Source organism: Lynx rufus, unplaced genomic scaffold (assembly GCF_022079265.1).
Source record: "Lynx rufus isolate CCGP_SWC_20201006 ecotype Redwood Valley unplaced genomic scaffold, mLynRuf1.p SCAF_25, whole genome shotgun sequence".
NCBI classification, from domain to species: Eukaryota; Metazoa; Chordata; class Mammalia; order Carnivora; family Felidae; genus Lynx; species Lynx rufus.
This window is the reverse complement of record NW_025814840.1, coordinates 11565637-11581524: the sequence shown is the minus strand read 5'-3', so window position 1 is coordinate 11581524 and position 15888 is coordinate 11565637. Positions and strand designations below refer to the sequence as shown.

The following is a 15888-nucleotide window of genomic DNA, read 5'->3' as shown; positions in this document are numbered from 1 at the left end:
CAAATGAGGAATGTGGTTGTGACACAGAGGATGAAGATTGTTGCCGAGGAAGTAACACTGGCAAAGAAATTCACATTAGAGGAACTCTCAGAGATATTCTAGAGCCCTGAAGATGCTGGAGAATGAGCCAAATGTAGGAGTGCGACAGTTTGCTGAGACATAGAGGGGGGTGCTCGTTCCACAGGGAAAATTACATAACCAGCAGGATAAGGCAGGCCCCGTTCAGACTGCTCCTGATGAGTGTTTTACAAAGAACAAAAATACTTTAATTCTCAGTGTTCTTAATGTTTAAAATTATAGGGAGCTAAATATTTTACTGTTTTTTTTTTTTTTTTCCATTTCTCTGTACTTTTATAACTGGTAGAGTTTTTCATGTCTGGACCAAAATTTTCAAAGGTACAATCGTAAATAGTTTCCCCAAAGATTTGCTTTGCACATTTTTCTGGTTGTACCATTGTGTGAACTGAGGACTATCTGTATTTTTTAAACAAATGACTGTAAACTCCGTGCAAGACCAGAAATATGGGCTTCTTTTTTTTTTAATCGTCTCAGCTCGTTTGCTCTGATAACCACATATTTGCTGTAAGAAAAACCAATAGTATAGATAGCATTTTATTTAGCCAATTTCCAGAAAAGCTAGAAGTGATGATGACGTCAAGGAGACAGACCAGTGACCGCTTATCACAGTTCCCGGAACATAGGAAGCACTCGATGAATGTAACATGTATCTAGAATTTGCTCACTTCCGTCCACCTCCACTGCTACACCCTGGTCTGGATCACCTTCATCTCCCTGAATGGCTGAAGTCACTCCCCTTAGATCCTTCTGTTTCTTTCTTGCCTCCCTGTGGTCTGCATTTAGTACAGGACCCACTGGCCCCCATTTCCTTAGTAGAAGCTAAAGTTCAGACACTAGGCTCAAGGTCTCTCGAGGTGTGGCCCCACCCACTACCTCCCACCATCTTCCCCCTGACTACTCTGCTTCAGCCCCAAGGACATCCCCCTGACTACTCTGCTCCATCCAGAAGGATGTCCTCTGTTTCCTTGAACATGCTGGGTTCAAGGTCTTTCATGGTGTGGCCCCACCCAGTACCTCCCACCATCTTCCGGCCACAAGGCCATCCTCTGTTTCCCTGAGCATGTTGGGTGTTCAATGAACATGACTTTCATTGTCCATCCCCCCAGGCAGTGCTCCTCCTGAAGATAGTCATGTGTCCATTCTCCTTCCCTGCTTCAAGTCTTTGCTCAGAATTCATCCCCTCAACAATACATGACAGTTGTGTTCATATTTTTATGCTTCCCACCCATAGCAACACTCCTGATCCCCCTTACACAGCTCCATTTTTTTTCCATGGAACTTTTTACCTTTAACACGATTGACAAATTGACTGTGCTTTTGTTTATTGTCCCTCTTCCCCTGCCAAAATGTAAGCTTAATGAGTGCAGGGATCTTGGATTTATTCAGTGGTTTATCTCAAGCGCTTAGGGGATATCCTATCACATATATCCTCGGTAAATATTTATTCAATGACGAATGAATGTTTGAAAGAAGCTGTTGATGTTGTTTGGTAATTATTTCCCATTTTGTACTATTTCAGCACTCTTGGCAGCATTTGTTAGAGAAATCATGTCTTATTTACTCATCACAGAATTGCCTGGAATGCAGCATTCTGGTGCTGGCTCCACCCCCACCCCTCATCCCTGCCTGCCCCCAAATAATCTCTGTTCTTTTTTTTATTAAAAATTTTTTTTTTAATGTTTGTTTATTTTTGAGAGAAGAGAGACAGAGCACGAGCAGGGGAGGGGCAGAGAGAGAGAGGGAGACGCAGAATCTGAAGCAGGCTCCAGGCTCTGAGCTGTCAGCACAGAGCCCGACACAGGGTTTGAACTCACAAACTGTGAGATCATGACCTGAGCCGAAGTCGGACACCTAACCGACTGAGCCACCCAGGCGCCCCAAATAATCTCTGTTCTAAAGAGTTGTCAGGTCACAGGAAGACTACAAGAGCATTTAATAAAAGGAATTCAATCCAGCATAGACTTATGAGGCATTCACTGTGTCTACATTGGCTGATGCGATTGCCTCTGTTTTCATTAAAGAAGTTATTTGATTGGACACCTGGTTTCTATGAAATTCAGTCTGCCCTGCTTGACCGTAGGATACAAGGCATGTAGCCTTTGGAGTTGGAGCCAGTTGTGGAAAAATTATTAAGACATAACTGAAAAACAAAGACCAGTTACAGAAGGTCTAGACCTGGATAAACATTTCAAGATGACAAGCATTGTAAGCATCTAAGGAAAACACCTGGTGTGATGTGAGGGACTTTTTAATGACCAGGGTTGTGAAGAACATTTTTTTGACTTTTCAAGGGCGCAGTATGTTTGATTTGCTTAGATTGTATATGAAAACAGTTGTAATTGAAGTTTTATTATGTTTATTTGGAAATGGGGAAATTAGGGACTGGACTGCTTTTTTTTTTTTTTAAATCCAGTGATCTCATTGGGTTTTATATTGACGCTACGAATGCTTATGATACATTAACATTTGTCACAGATATAGTAGGATCAGCAGTTTTCCTCAAATATTGCCCTTTTTCCTGGCTGAATATAACCAGAAAATCACCTAATGGAAGCCTGTAATGCTGTCTTTAATTGGAAAGGTAGGATCTTACCTTGGTAATTCTAAAAAGCATCCCTATTTGTCAGCATGGTAGCACTTATTCATGAGCTAGTATAAAGTGGATTAAAATGATCATTTACTGAGTATATTTTCCCAGTGCAGTGTTAGATGCTGTAATTTAATAATTACATAAGTGAATGCATAATGACAACTAAAGGGAATACAGTGGTATAGGAGCCCAAAACAAAGGAAGTGACATAGCCTGGTGGGTCGGGGAAGGCTCACCTCAGGAGTGGGTGCTTGAGTTAAGTAAGATTTGAAAGATAAATGTGTCTTAACTAGAGAGAGATAAAGGGTTTAATAGCATGTGCAAACTCCTGTAGGAATGAAGGAAGGTTGGCTGGAGGAAGTGTTGGGCTGGCACTCTTCTGTGCAGCGTGGAGCCTTGCACACTAAAAGAGTCTTTTGGTGTTTTTCCTTAGAGCAGCGGGAGGCCATTAATAGATTTGAAGCCAGGAAACATTACAGTTGGTTGATGGTTGTGTCCTCAAGTTGAAGCGCCGTTGGATGCGAATTTGCAGTATGGAAAGCTATTCAGTGGGTTTTGAGGATGACTAACCAAGATGGTAGCTGGTGTGGTGAGAAATGGATGGATTTGACGTAGAATCCATAGGACTTGGGGATTGTAAGCTGGATATCACTCTCACAGAAGCGCCATTTATCTTCATGAAGTTCATGAAGTTGCTCCTAGAATATTTGTTTTTTACAGTTTCATATTTTCAAAATTTGTGAAAAAAGAGGAGTAGTTTTGTTTTCTTCAAGTTTGTTTTATTTAAAATGGGAAATGGTGTCAGTTCAAGTGTTTCCAGGAACAGGCATGATACTCGTATCTCATTATTGTGCTAGACATTCACGGTTAATGAACAGACTTTGAAATTTTAAAAAATGAAATGATATAATATGAGCAGAATGCACTTTTGTAGTGTTTTGATTATGGAAGATGAGTTGCTGTGAGTTGAATCAAAATTTGTTGCACTAAGTCCTAGGAATGAGACATGGGAACTCAGAAAACCAAAAATACCCAAAGGCAAATACTTAAGGAGGATTTTAGTTGTTATGGGCTCGGGCGGGAAAAGTGATGGTCACAGTGTGCATTTAGGCACTCGGGTACACCAATGGCACATGCAGCTAAAAGGTAAAGGTCAGTGATGAGAGTTAGGAGCCTGGACCTCAGGACCACGTAGCAAAGACTAATTCCGAAGCCTTATGACACAAGAGACACCCTTTCACTACAGCCTTATTGTTCTGTTACCTTAGCAGTATTAACTTTCTAGATCCCATCAGTATTAGGCTGTGCTTGGTTTGTTCTTGGAAAAGAAAATGGATTGTGTGTGTGTGTGTGTGTGCGCGCGCGCGCGTGCGTGTGCGTACCTATATCCTTACGCACACATGTATATGTCGATAAAAACCAGATTTACTGCACATGGGTTATAATAAATAAAAAATAAAGCTACTTATTGAGACTTCTCAAATGCATAGTCAGTAGGCTCTCAAACCACAGTGGTTCTGGAGAAAAATTATGCTTTGAGATGAATGATGGGTAAATTAAAGGGAACTGGCAGGTATTTATGAATTGGTCTTTGGTCCATCCATGCTCAGTATATTTTACCTTCTGTCAGAAAGGAACCCTGTGCTTACTGGAATATAAAATGAAAACAGCTGCCAGGTAAACTGGAAAAGCCTCAAAAGTCAGGCTAGGTTCTGTCATTCAAAGTGGAACCGTGATCTAACGTCGTAGCAACAGCCTCTCTCCTTGGTGGGGTGGCCGAACTCTTTTGAACTTAAGGTTGCTTCGTGGCCAGGCGCTCCATCACAGTGTTAAGGCACTAGGTGGAAGGGAAGCTTTGCATGAGTGAGTTAGTTTTATACACTTAGTAGGGTAGTTCATATATTATTTAAGTTGGTTCCTTTCCCTGATATTTTGGTATGGACCACATATTAATGAGCACCTTCACATGTACTCTCATTTCTGGTTCTGTCCAAAGTATATGTACTTGTTTTAATATTCATCTGTTATTGATTGCCTTCAAGCTCTTCTAAGAGACTACTCACATGTCTCCTGGGATTTATATGCTTTCTGGGACCCGTTTGGGATCCTAATTCCTCGGATCCACTAGTTAGAAATATAGGTTCAGCCTCACCCAAGACTGATAGAACCGGAATCTGCATTTCAGCAAGACTCACAGGTGCTAAGATGTGCATTAAAGATTGAGAGGTACTTTTTTAGATAATGATTGTAGTAAAAAACCAATCGAGCCTCTAGAAGCAACATGGGGCTGAGGACTTTTAGATTCAGATCAGTTAGGTTTAATGATCAGTTCCTAGAACTAGGTATGACCAGCCCTCTGTCAGCAGCAAGTTATTTTGAACCTCATTGTCCTCATCTGTGTATTTGTGGATAATCTTTATATAATGAGATGTGGAGAATAAGTAAGTTAATGCCAGGACTGACATAGACTGTTCTTTTTGGTAAATATGGTGTGCCTTCTTTTCTTGTGTGGCTTACTGAATAGCACTATTATTCTCACCTATACCTTTCCATTTTCTTATTCTCATTCCCAAAGTGTCTTTAATGAGTGCATCAAAGTAATTATTTACTAAATGGTACTTAGATAGACTCCAACTTCCAAAGGAGCCCATTTTACCCAAGAGTGCAGTTTGCATGCTGAAGTTAGTTCCAGCGGGTGTGAGTGGGACCAGATAGCAAAAGGCTATGGGGATTTGGTAAGGCACTGAGCACATCAGCACAATTCAGGTCTTTGTTATGACACTGCCTCTTTGGAAAACACAATATATCTTTGGTTTTGCAGATTATATAACCAACAGAAACACTTCATTATTTTTATTATAGCCATGCTGAGCATGAATTAATATTCAGATGTACTCATTATATGAAAATAATGCTATTTTTTTTAGCAGATGACTTTTAAGTTGTAACAATTGAATGTTCACTGGAAATTAATGGGCACCTGGAGGGATAGTCGGGAGGAAATTATTAAGAAATTGGACTTTGCCTGTGACTAGAGCTGTAGGCCAGTCATTAGATATTGCTTCACCATATAGGAAATAAAGCAAATGCATAGGATTATGAAGGCTTTAAATGCAAATTAGAGTTGTACTTTTCCAATTGATACAGCAGATTCTTTGGGTTAACCCAAACGGCTTGTCTTCTGCTTTTGAATTTTTATCACAGCTCATCACCCCCCACTCTGCCATTTTTCCCGGGTGAGGGTCTTCTAGGATATACTTGTTTGTTCCTTTTCTCGGACTCTAATTAAAAGGGTCAGTGAGTATATCCTTTTACTACTCTGTTAAGTGTCTCGTTGCCTTGTGTTTGAAGTGTCAAAATGTAAGTGGTTAGACTTGTTAGGTATTTGCTACCTAGAACTTGTTAAGGTGAGATATTTTGTTTAAAAATGACAGTGGTATCAGGCACCTGGGTGGCACAGTTGGTTAAGCGTCCAACCCTTAATTTCAGCTCAGGTCATGATCTTACGGTTTGTGAGATCAAGCCCCGCATCAGGCTCTGTACCGACAGTGCAGAACTTGCTTGGAATTCCCTCTCTCTCTCTCTCTCTCCCCTGTCCTCCTCCTCCTCCTCCTCCTCCTCCTCTACCCCCCTCCCCTACTCGAGATGTCTCTCTGTCTCAAAATAAATAATCTTAAAAAAATGACAATGGTATCTCCCATTTATTGTCTATTTAGTGCCTTTTGCAGGTCGGTCATGGTGTGACTCCATTACCTTATCATCTTAGAGATGCAATACTTTGTCTAGGATCTTCTAACCTGTGCATGGCAGAGCTGAGATGGGAATCCAGCCATGGCTAATTCTCAGGCCTGTGTTTCTTGCAGTCCTCATGTTGCCTACACAGAGTCGTCCCATTTACCATCTTCCCCCTTGTATAACTTGTCCTGTAAGGCTGCTTAGTTAATTGGAAGCCAGTGTTGGGTTTCACAGGACTGAACTAGCAAATCCTCTCTCTGCCCATTTCTAAGCAACCAAGGGTCCTTTCAAACATGGACAAGTAGCCGGTGTGTGGATGAACTGGGGTGACTTTCTGGGTTGGTCCATTCTTGACCTGTTTTCCTCTGCTGGTTTTGGAGCGATGTGTGTGCCTGCTGTTGGAACCCATGTCGTTCTTGATGATTCGTGATGTCCTAGGCGTGTGTCAGGAAATTTCTTTGTAATTTGGATGATTAAAGCGGCGTGTAAGAGTGCTAACGTGGGAATTTTGTATTTTACCTTTCCTCGTGTGGGTTGCCTCTGGGGATCAGCAATGAGAGTGAGAGAACTGTTGGCTGAGTTGAGTGGCTGCACCCTCTTTCTCCTGCCACCCCGTTACCTTTTTTTACAAGTAGACATTCTCTAGGGATTGACTCGTGGGTCTTTTTGGCGAGTTGTTGTTCCCTTTGTCTCTGCTTTTTAATATGCACTAAAGTAATAGTGTCCAAGATCAGAGTTAGACCGCCTTGTCATGTCAGATCTCTAACTTTTTCTCCTTTTTCTCTTTTTGCAGGACGATGAAGTGGTCCTACAGTGCACCGCGACCATCCACAAAGAACAACAGAAACTGTGCTTGGCAGCGGAAGGGTTTGGCAACAGACTTTGCTTCCTGGAGTCTACTTCGAATTCCAAGGTGGGATAAAGCCCTGGGAGGCTGTTCAGATATTGGGGTTTTACTCATGGCAGTCAAGTTATTGACGGGCCCTCTGTAATTGTCTGTGGAGCAGAATAAACGAGAGGGGGTGTGGAAGATGTTTTGACTCTTCACGAAGCAAGTTTCTAGCTGGACCCCCACTCTTTGTAAGGAAGTCAGATAGGATTGTTGGCAAGAATCAAACAAAGCCCTTGCCCCGTCGTGGTGTTTATATCCTCGCGGACAAGTAAACAAGTAAATAAGTGGTGTGATTTCAGAACAAAGCGCTATGGAGAATGTGGAGTGATAGGGTAGAGATTAATGGGGCAGGGACTCGCCCTTTCACAAAGGGTGTTTGGGGAAGGCTTGCTGAGGCAGTGACATTTGAGGAGTTTGGAGTGAAGTGAGAGAGTAAGCAGTACTAAGTACTCTGGAACATTCCGGAAAGAGGAACCAGATGATGCAGGGGCCCCTGGTTAGGAAGAGGAGTTGTCACTGGGGCCCGGTCTTGGAAGGCCTTCCAGGCCACAGCCAGGAGCTGAGGTTTCTCCCTGGGATGAAGGGAGGCCATTGGAGCAGGTGAGTGATGCGATCTGATGTAGACGTTGCCAAGATCGTCCTGGCTCTCGTGGGGTTTGGAGGGTGTTGAGAGAGCAAGCATGGAAGCAGGGAGATGGTTGGAAGGTGTCTGTGGAAGTCTGGACGCGAGCTGCTGGGTCTTCGGACCACAGCAATGGTGGGGGATCTGGAGGGGGAGATTGAGAACTTGCTTTCGGGACTCGCACCATGTGCTGAAAGATTAGATTGTGTCGAATGAGGGAAAGAGGAAATGAAGATGTCTCGTGGGTGGGAAGTCAACCAGAAATTGGTCAGTGTAGTCGTTTTTTGCGTAGTACTTCCTGACGTCCAGAACCCTTTGACGGGCAGTCTTACTCCGTTGTTGTGGTAAGAGTGTTGCTGTTGCTCTCAAATTCACTGCACAGGGGAGGATTTGGAAAGCTAACAGAGGCCAGGTCCCGGGCCTTGACACAACAGTGTCAGGAACGATTCTTCCATGCTTTGACCTTGGCCATTTGACTTCAAATGCTTCATTCTTTCCTTTATACCACAGTACTTCTCTGGTGAAATAATTATAATTCTGTGAAATAATACTGAGCACTGTGTACACATGATTCATTTATAATAATAATAATAATAAATTACAATTTTAATAATATAATTATTAAATTATAACTGAATTATAATAATTCAATGTTAGTAACTTTACTACCATTTTAATAGTCGGTGGCAAAACGTGATCATGGTGCATTTTATAGCTCTCCATAGATTTATTTACTTATTTTTAAATGTTTATTTATTTATTTTTGAGAAAGAGAGAGTGAGCAGGGGAGGGGCGGAGAGAGAGGGAGACAGAATCCAAAGCAGGCTCCATGCTGTCAACACAGAACTGGATGCGGGGCTTGAACTCATGAACCATGACACCATGACCTGAGCTGAAACCAAGAGCTGGTTGCTTAACCGACTGAGCCACCCAGGTGCCCCTGTTACTTAGATCTGTTTTAATTTTACAAGTGTTTATTCAGCATTCTCTTTGTATTAATGACTGTGACACTTGTCAGTCGTGAAAAATGGTCTTCTTAAAAAGAAAATACTAAGCATTTTAACATTTAGGATGTTCCCTGTGGTTTCTGCTATTTTGTAGTGGCTGGAACCAGGCACACCATTTAGTTAGCTGGTTCTTGATTTTTCCCTTGTGTGGAACACAGTACTGGCTATTGTTTTCTTGTTCCTTTAACGGAAGAGCTGGTTTCCAGCACTAAAAATGAATGCTTCCTACTCGGCAGTGGGCATCTCCTGTGGCAGTCAGGGCACTAATCCATGTAAACTGGTTACTTCCTCGGAGGCATTAACTATCTCATTGTTAACTGATGACCTAGTGAACTGACCGCCTGAACCTTTTTTTGTTGTCATTTTGTTTTATTCTTCGCTCGTGTATTTGAAAATTTGCCTGAAGGATGAGATACTGAGGTTGTTCATCAAGCATAGAATGAAGTAGCAGTTGAAGTCCAGTAAACCAATTTGAACTTTTTTTTTTAAATCTTTCTTAATGTTTATTTTTGACAGAGAGAGAGAGAGAGAGAGAGAGAGAGAGAGAGAGAGAGAGAGAAACAGAGAAACGGAATGTAAGCAGGGGAGGGGCAGAGAGAGGGAGACACAGAATCCGAAGCAGGCCCAGGCTCTGAGCTGTCAGCACAGAGCCTGATGCGGGGCTCAAACTCATGAACCAAGAGATCATGACCTGAGCCAAAGTCAGACACTTAACCAACTGAGCCACGAGGTGCCCCTCAAATTTTTTAATTTTTTTTTTTATTATTTATTTTTGAGACAGAGACAGAGCATGAGCAGGGGAGGGGCAGAGAGAGAGGGAGACACAGAATCCAAAGCAGGCTCCAGGCTCCGAGCTGTCAGCACAGAGCCTGATGCGGGGCTTGAGCTTACACGCGGTGAGATCATGATCTGAACCAAAGTCAGATACTAAGCCAACTGAGCCACCCAGGCGCCCCTTAAGTTCTTACAACATAAGTACAGTCTTACTTGAAAACCTGCTGCAATGTCAGGTTTTTGTTTTGTTTTTTTCCCCCATGTTTCCATTTGCCTTTGTTCTCGTATATCCTTCCTGTACTTTTCTGCCTGCTGAAATCCTGCTTGTCTTTCAAGAGCTATTTCAAATAGTCCTTATTCTGGGCTGCTTTTTCCCAAGTTCCTGAATTCTCTTCTCTGTGCTTCTTAAGTGCTTTGTTTATACTTCTGTTTTGTTGCCCAGTGGGATTCATTCTGTATAATATCTGCACCACTTTCTCTCCCTGACTATATCCATATGTATGTATGCTCCCAGACACATAGACCAGCTTCTGAATTCCCTGAGGACCAGAGCGTATTGATTTATTTTCTTAACTCTTACTGCTCGGTAACGAGCACAGTGCCTTGACCTAGTAAGTGATCCACAAAACTTAGCGGACCATTAAGTTTGAGGGGAGACCGCTGATCTTAGGCCAATTATATTTTTTATAGACTTTTAACTTTCAGTAATAACGGAGTCAAAGCTCCGGATCTCCGTTCGTGTTTAAAGTATGTAAGCCTGGGTACAGATGTGGTTTGTGCAGGTGTATCTGGTTTTGACTTTCATTGGTGGAAAATGGGAGATGGTCCTTTTTCCCCCTCTCGAGTTTGTTGTCTCCTGTATTGATTATAAAAGTGGAGAGAACAAAGTTATCATTGGCAGTGAGCAAGGAGTCAGTCACTGTAAATTATATATGCGTTCCTGGAAATGATCCCAGAAATGTCTTAAGCTGCAGAATCTTTTAATCAAAGACAGGGCTCTCTTTTCCAGAAGACTGTTTCATGCTGCTAGGATATCTCTGCATGCTGATTTCTGCCTGAAAGAGAATGGCTCGGAACTGCAGCATAGGTTTTCCTGAAGAACATGCAAACGTCAGATCTGATGCTACCTCAGCTTAGTCATTCCTAAATTAGAATCACGGATATTTACTGCACATTCTTTATATGAATGACTTTTCATTTTCTTTGTTTTACGATTGAGAAGTCAGGCTTTTGCTTTTAGGAACCCAGTCACTTTGAGATAGACCCACCTGCTCTCATTCACTTTGAGGGGAAATGAGAAGCTCTCAGAGAGGCAGAGGGTTTCATCTCTGCGAGTCTTTACGTAAAAGTAGGCAGAGCTTGGAAGAGAGCAGAACTTCACGTACACACACAATACAGTGACGCGTTACTAGGTGACACGTTATCCCCACGTATGTGTTGGGACATGAATGACAGGAAGTGGAGGAAAGACAGCACCATTTCTGTCGTGTCCAAAAATCAGTTACAAGTACTCATGGAGAGCATAGTGGGCCAGTGTGGAAACAGCAGCTGAAACCAAGAGGGAGCAAAGGAGATATGGTAAGAACGGGTATTTCTGGAGCAATCTTGGCCCATGACTTTGGAAGCTAATCTAGTAAAACCCCTTCCAGATAGGCCTTATGTTTTTTTTAATAAATATTTTTTACTGTTTATTTTTGAGAGACAGGGAAAGACAAGGCACAAGCAGGGAGAGGTAGAAAGAGAGGGAGACCCGGAATCCAAAGCAGGTTCCAGGCTCCAAGCTGTTAGCACAGAGCCCGATGCGGGGCTTGAACTCATGGACTGTGATGCTTAACCGACTGAGCACCCAGGCACCCTCAGACAAGCCTTACTTTGAGAATAAGCTTTTGAGAATCAAATATGGATCGAGCAGGGTGATAGGGGCAAAGAACAGACAGGGATCAGGTAAAAGGGAGGGAGGGAAACAGAGCCACCAGATCTCAGAAAAGAAAGGCTGTGTTTTAAATACTGGGTAAAAACAGAAGAACAAGTTGCCTAGAGCCGTGCCGCTAGAGAAGCTGACCCATTCTCCTTTTGTCCAAAGAAGCTCCTTCCAGCCTTATCTGTTTTTCTGAAATGTTTTTGTTACCTGTAGACATAATTCTGCTCCTGGTTGGTGTCTCTCTTTTTATTATATATTTATAAATATATAAAAATATTTCTATATGTTATTTATTTCATATATGTTCTTTTATATAATTATTTTTATATTTAATATAGAAATATATGATACATTGATATATACTATATTCATATATTTAAATATATAAATATTTACATATAAATTATTTTATATATAAATTATATATAAATTACATTATATATACATATACGCATAAATGTATAGTGCACATATATATTATATGTGTAATTATACCATTTATGTCATGTACATAAAATTATGCTATATGTAAAACAGTTATATATACACATAATTATATAAATTACATGTAATTTATGTATTTATATTTATATAAAGATATATGTTATATATATATGTATATATATATATACATATAACTATAATTTATATAAAACCATATGTGTATATATACATATATAATTATGTGTAATTTATAATAATGGGTGGAGTAATCTAGTTTATATTTATTTACATAGTTATTTGAAGTTACCTTTTATATATTACATATATATATACAGGTATATATGCAGATATATATATATATATATATATATATATGCATGCTTTTATATGTTAAAGAGACAGAATAAAGAGCAGAATAATTTTAAGTCAGGTCCACCAGACTTAAAACTGTTACATGATGTTTCAAAATGAACTAAAGAAATTCAGAGACAACAGCATAGATTATAAACTCAGAAAAAAAGGTGAGTAGAGAAGAGAAAGATTTGAAAAGAGCTGAAAGATCACAGGACTGAATTGTAAATCACAGACACACTAACTTTTGGAAAGGACACCAGAGCGTATAAACCCATGGTAATGCCTTAAGAGTAACAGAAGAGGGAAAAGTGAAAACCTGTTAAAAAAACAAAACAAAACCCAAAACTAGAGGAAAGAGATGAAAGCACCTGAGAGGCTTCCAGGTTCTTGTCCAGCACGTAAGATGCTTGGAAGTTGCCACTCTGTCCTAACAATAAGTAAAAAGCTGGGCAAACTGAAAAACCAACAACCCTTCTTAGATCCGTGAGGCAGTGAGGTCACAGGGCAAACTTCTGCCCCCAAATCGGAGAGAGCGACAGGCAGGTGCACAGAATCACAGCTCACATGAGCAGTGACCTCTAAGGAACCGGTGCCTGATGGGACAACCTGAACTGAACTGATAAATTGCCGGGGGCTCCGTGTGGACGGCTCTAAGCCTTAGAAAATCCCAGGGCCCCACACTTTTGGGAGTTTTCCCTCCTGGGGCTCCCCCCGGTTCTCACAGTGAATATTGGAGGAAAATTCCCTGGTGCTTCTGCCAGGGAGAGGGAAAAAGAACCGTTTTGAGATATTCCAGAGGATTATGTTTTTAACAAGATATGCCCTCTGGAGAACCTGTTTTACCAGAGCTCTACCTGCTGCAATTATGTCAGTGACTGACCTACCCAGGGGAAAGGAAATTCCCGACTCCAGCCCACCTTAGCCATCCCGTGCCACCTAAGAGGGGGAATACTGAGAAACTTGTGAAATTCACAGTCCAGAACAACAGGCTCACTGAAAGTCTGAGACCTAATAACAGAACCAGAAAACACTTCCTCTTCCCGTACCTTACCAGCACGTTACTAAAGGCTTGTTTACAGCAATTCCCTTTACCCAGTACTTCGTGTGTGGCTATCAAGAAAAAACAAACAAACAAACAAAAAACCCAAGTACTGAAAGGCAGTAAACACATTTGGAAGGGACAGAACAGGGATCAGAACCAGACTCCGATATGGCAGCAGTGTTGGAATTACCAGACCAGGAATTTAAAACAACTATGATTAATATGCTAAAGGCTCCAGTTCATAAAATAGACAGCCTGCAAGAACAGATGGGCAATGCAAGCAGAGAGATGGAATTCAAAGAAAGAAAAAAAGAAATGCTGGAGCAGAAAAACACTGACGGAAATTAAGAATGCCTTTGATGGGCTTATTATTAGACTGGACTCGGCTGAGCAAAGAATCTGTGAGTTTGAGGATATCTCCATAGAAACCTCCAAAACTGAAAAGCAAAGAAAAAAGTTGGATTGGAAAAAAACAGGACAGGGGCGCCTGGGTGGCTCAGTGAGTTGAGCATTCAACTTCTCTTCAGGTCATGATCTCAGTTCGTGAGTTCAAGCCCCGCATTGGGCTCTGTGCTGACAGCTTGGAGCCTGGAGTCTGCTTCAGATTGTGTGTCTCTTCTCTCTCTCTCTCTCTCTCTCTCTCTCTGCCCCTGCTGCTGTCTCTCTCTGTCTCTCAAAAATAAACAAACGTTAAAAAAAAAAAAACAGGACAGAATACCCAAGAACTGTAGGACAACTACCAAAAAATTCTAGAACCATGATGAAAGGAATAGAAGAAATATTTGAAATAATAATGACTGAGAATTTCTGCAAGTTATTCTACAATATCTAACCACAGGTCCAAGAAGTTAAGACAACGCAAAGAAGAGTGAATGCAAAAACCCCACTACACGTAGGCATATCATTTTCAAGGTACAGAAAATTAAAGATAAAGAAAACATCCTGAAAGAAGCCAGAGGAAGAAACACTTTATACCTGTAAAAGGGCAAAGATAAGAATTGCATCCAATTTTTTGGAAACTATGCAAGAAAGAAGGGAATAAAGTGAAATATTTAAAATGTTGGGAGGGAAAAGCTATCAACCTAGAATTCTGTATCCTGCAAAATTGCCCTTTAGAAGTGAAGAAGAAATGACTTTCTCAGACAAAAATTGAAGAAATTTTTTGCCAGTAGACCTGGCTTATAGGAAACATTGAAAGAAATTCTTCAGCAAGAAGGAAGCTCAGAAACTTGAGTTTACATAAAGGAAGGAAGGAAGCATTGGTGAAGGTAAAATTAAAGTTTTTTTAATTTTTCTTATTCTTAATTGATATAATAGATAAAAGTTTGTTCAAAATAGTAACAGCAACACTGTATTTGCCTATGTATGCTTATGTGTAAGTGAAATGAATAATAGCATTTCTACAAAGGATGAGGAATGAATTAGGATTGTTTTGTTAAAAGGTACTTTCACTATCCGTGGAATAGCAAATATAATGTTATTTGAAAGTGGACTCAGATTGGTTGTAAATGTATATTGCAAACTCTAAGAAAACCACTTTAAAAAAGTAAAAAGAAAAAAAAGAAGGGGGGGAATGCCTGGGTGGCTCAGTTGGTTGAGCATTTGACTTTTACTTTCAGCTCATGTCATGATCCCAAAGTCATGGGATTGAGCCCCGTGTTGGGTTCTGCACTGAGCGTGGAGCCAGCTTAAGATTCTCTCTCTCTCTCTCTCTCTTTCTGTCTCTCTGTCTCTCTCTTTCTCTCTCTCTCTCTCTCACCCCTCCCATGCCCCTCTCCTCTGCTCACACTGTCTAAAAAAGAGAAAAAGTATAACTTATATGTGAAGAATGGAGAGAAAGTAAAATCATATGAAATATTCAATTAAAGTCACCGAAGGCAGAAAAAGAATGGAAGACAAAAGTAGAGCAAAGAATAAGGGCAACAAATAGAAAACAGAAACAAATATGTAGATCTTAATCCAACTGTGTCAAGAATTACTTTGAACATCAACGGTCTGAATGCACGAATTAAAAGACTGAGATTGTCAGAGTGGATCAAAGATGACACCCAACTATTTCTTGCCTGCAAGAAACCCACCTTAAATATAAAGACACATAGATTAAAAGTAAGTGGATGGAGAAAGCTATATCATGCTAAAAATAATTGAAAAAGTAGGAATAGCAGCCTTTTGGGCAAGGAAAATTATCAGGGGGAAAGAAGGGCATTATATGATTATAAAGGAATCAATTTTCTAAGAAGACATAACAATCCTTAACATGTATGCGTGTAACAACAGAGCATCAAAGTATGTGAGGAAGAAACTAATAGAACTACAAGGAAAAATAGATGAATCCACTGTAATAGTTGGAGACTTCTGTCCTCCTTTATCAGAAATGGGGAGATCCAAAAGGCAGAAAATTAGTAAGGGCATAGTTGAACCACACAACA

At 40.7% G+C, this 15888-nt stretch overlaps 1 protein-coding gene across 1 annotated transcript in view; it reads left to right on the top strand.

Moving 5' to 3' along the window:
- Positions 1-6956: 6956 nt before the first annotated feature.
- RYR2 (ryanodine receptor 2) overlaps positions 6957-15888 on the top strand; it is a 544943-nt gene continuing 536011 nt past the window's right edge. Inside the window, exons 1-2 of the mRNA XM_047088668.1 lie at positions 6957-6962; positions 7197-7316. Of these exons, the coding sequence (XP_046944624.1) occupies positions 6957-6962; positions 7197-7316 (126 nt within the window). The remainder of the gene's footprint in view (positions 6963-7196; positions 7317-15888) is intronic.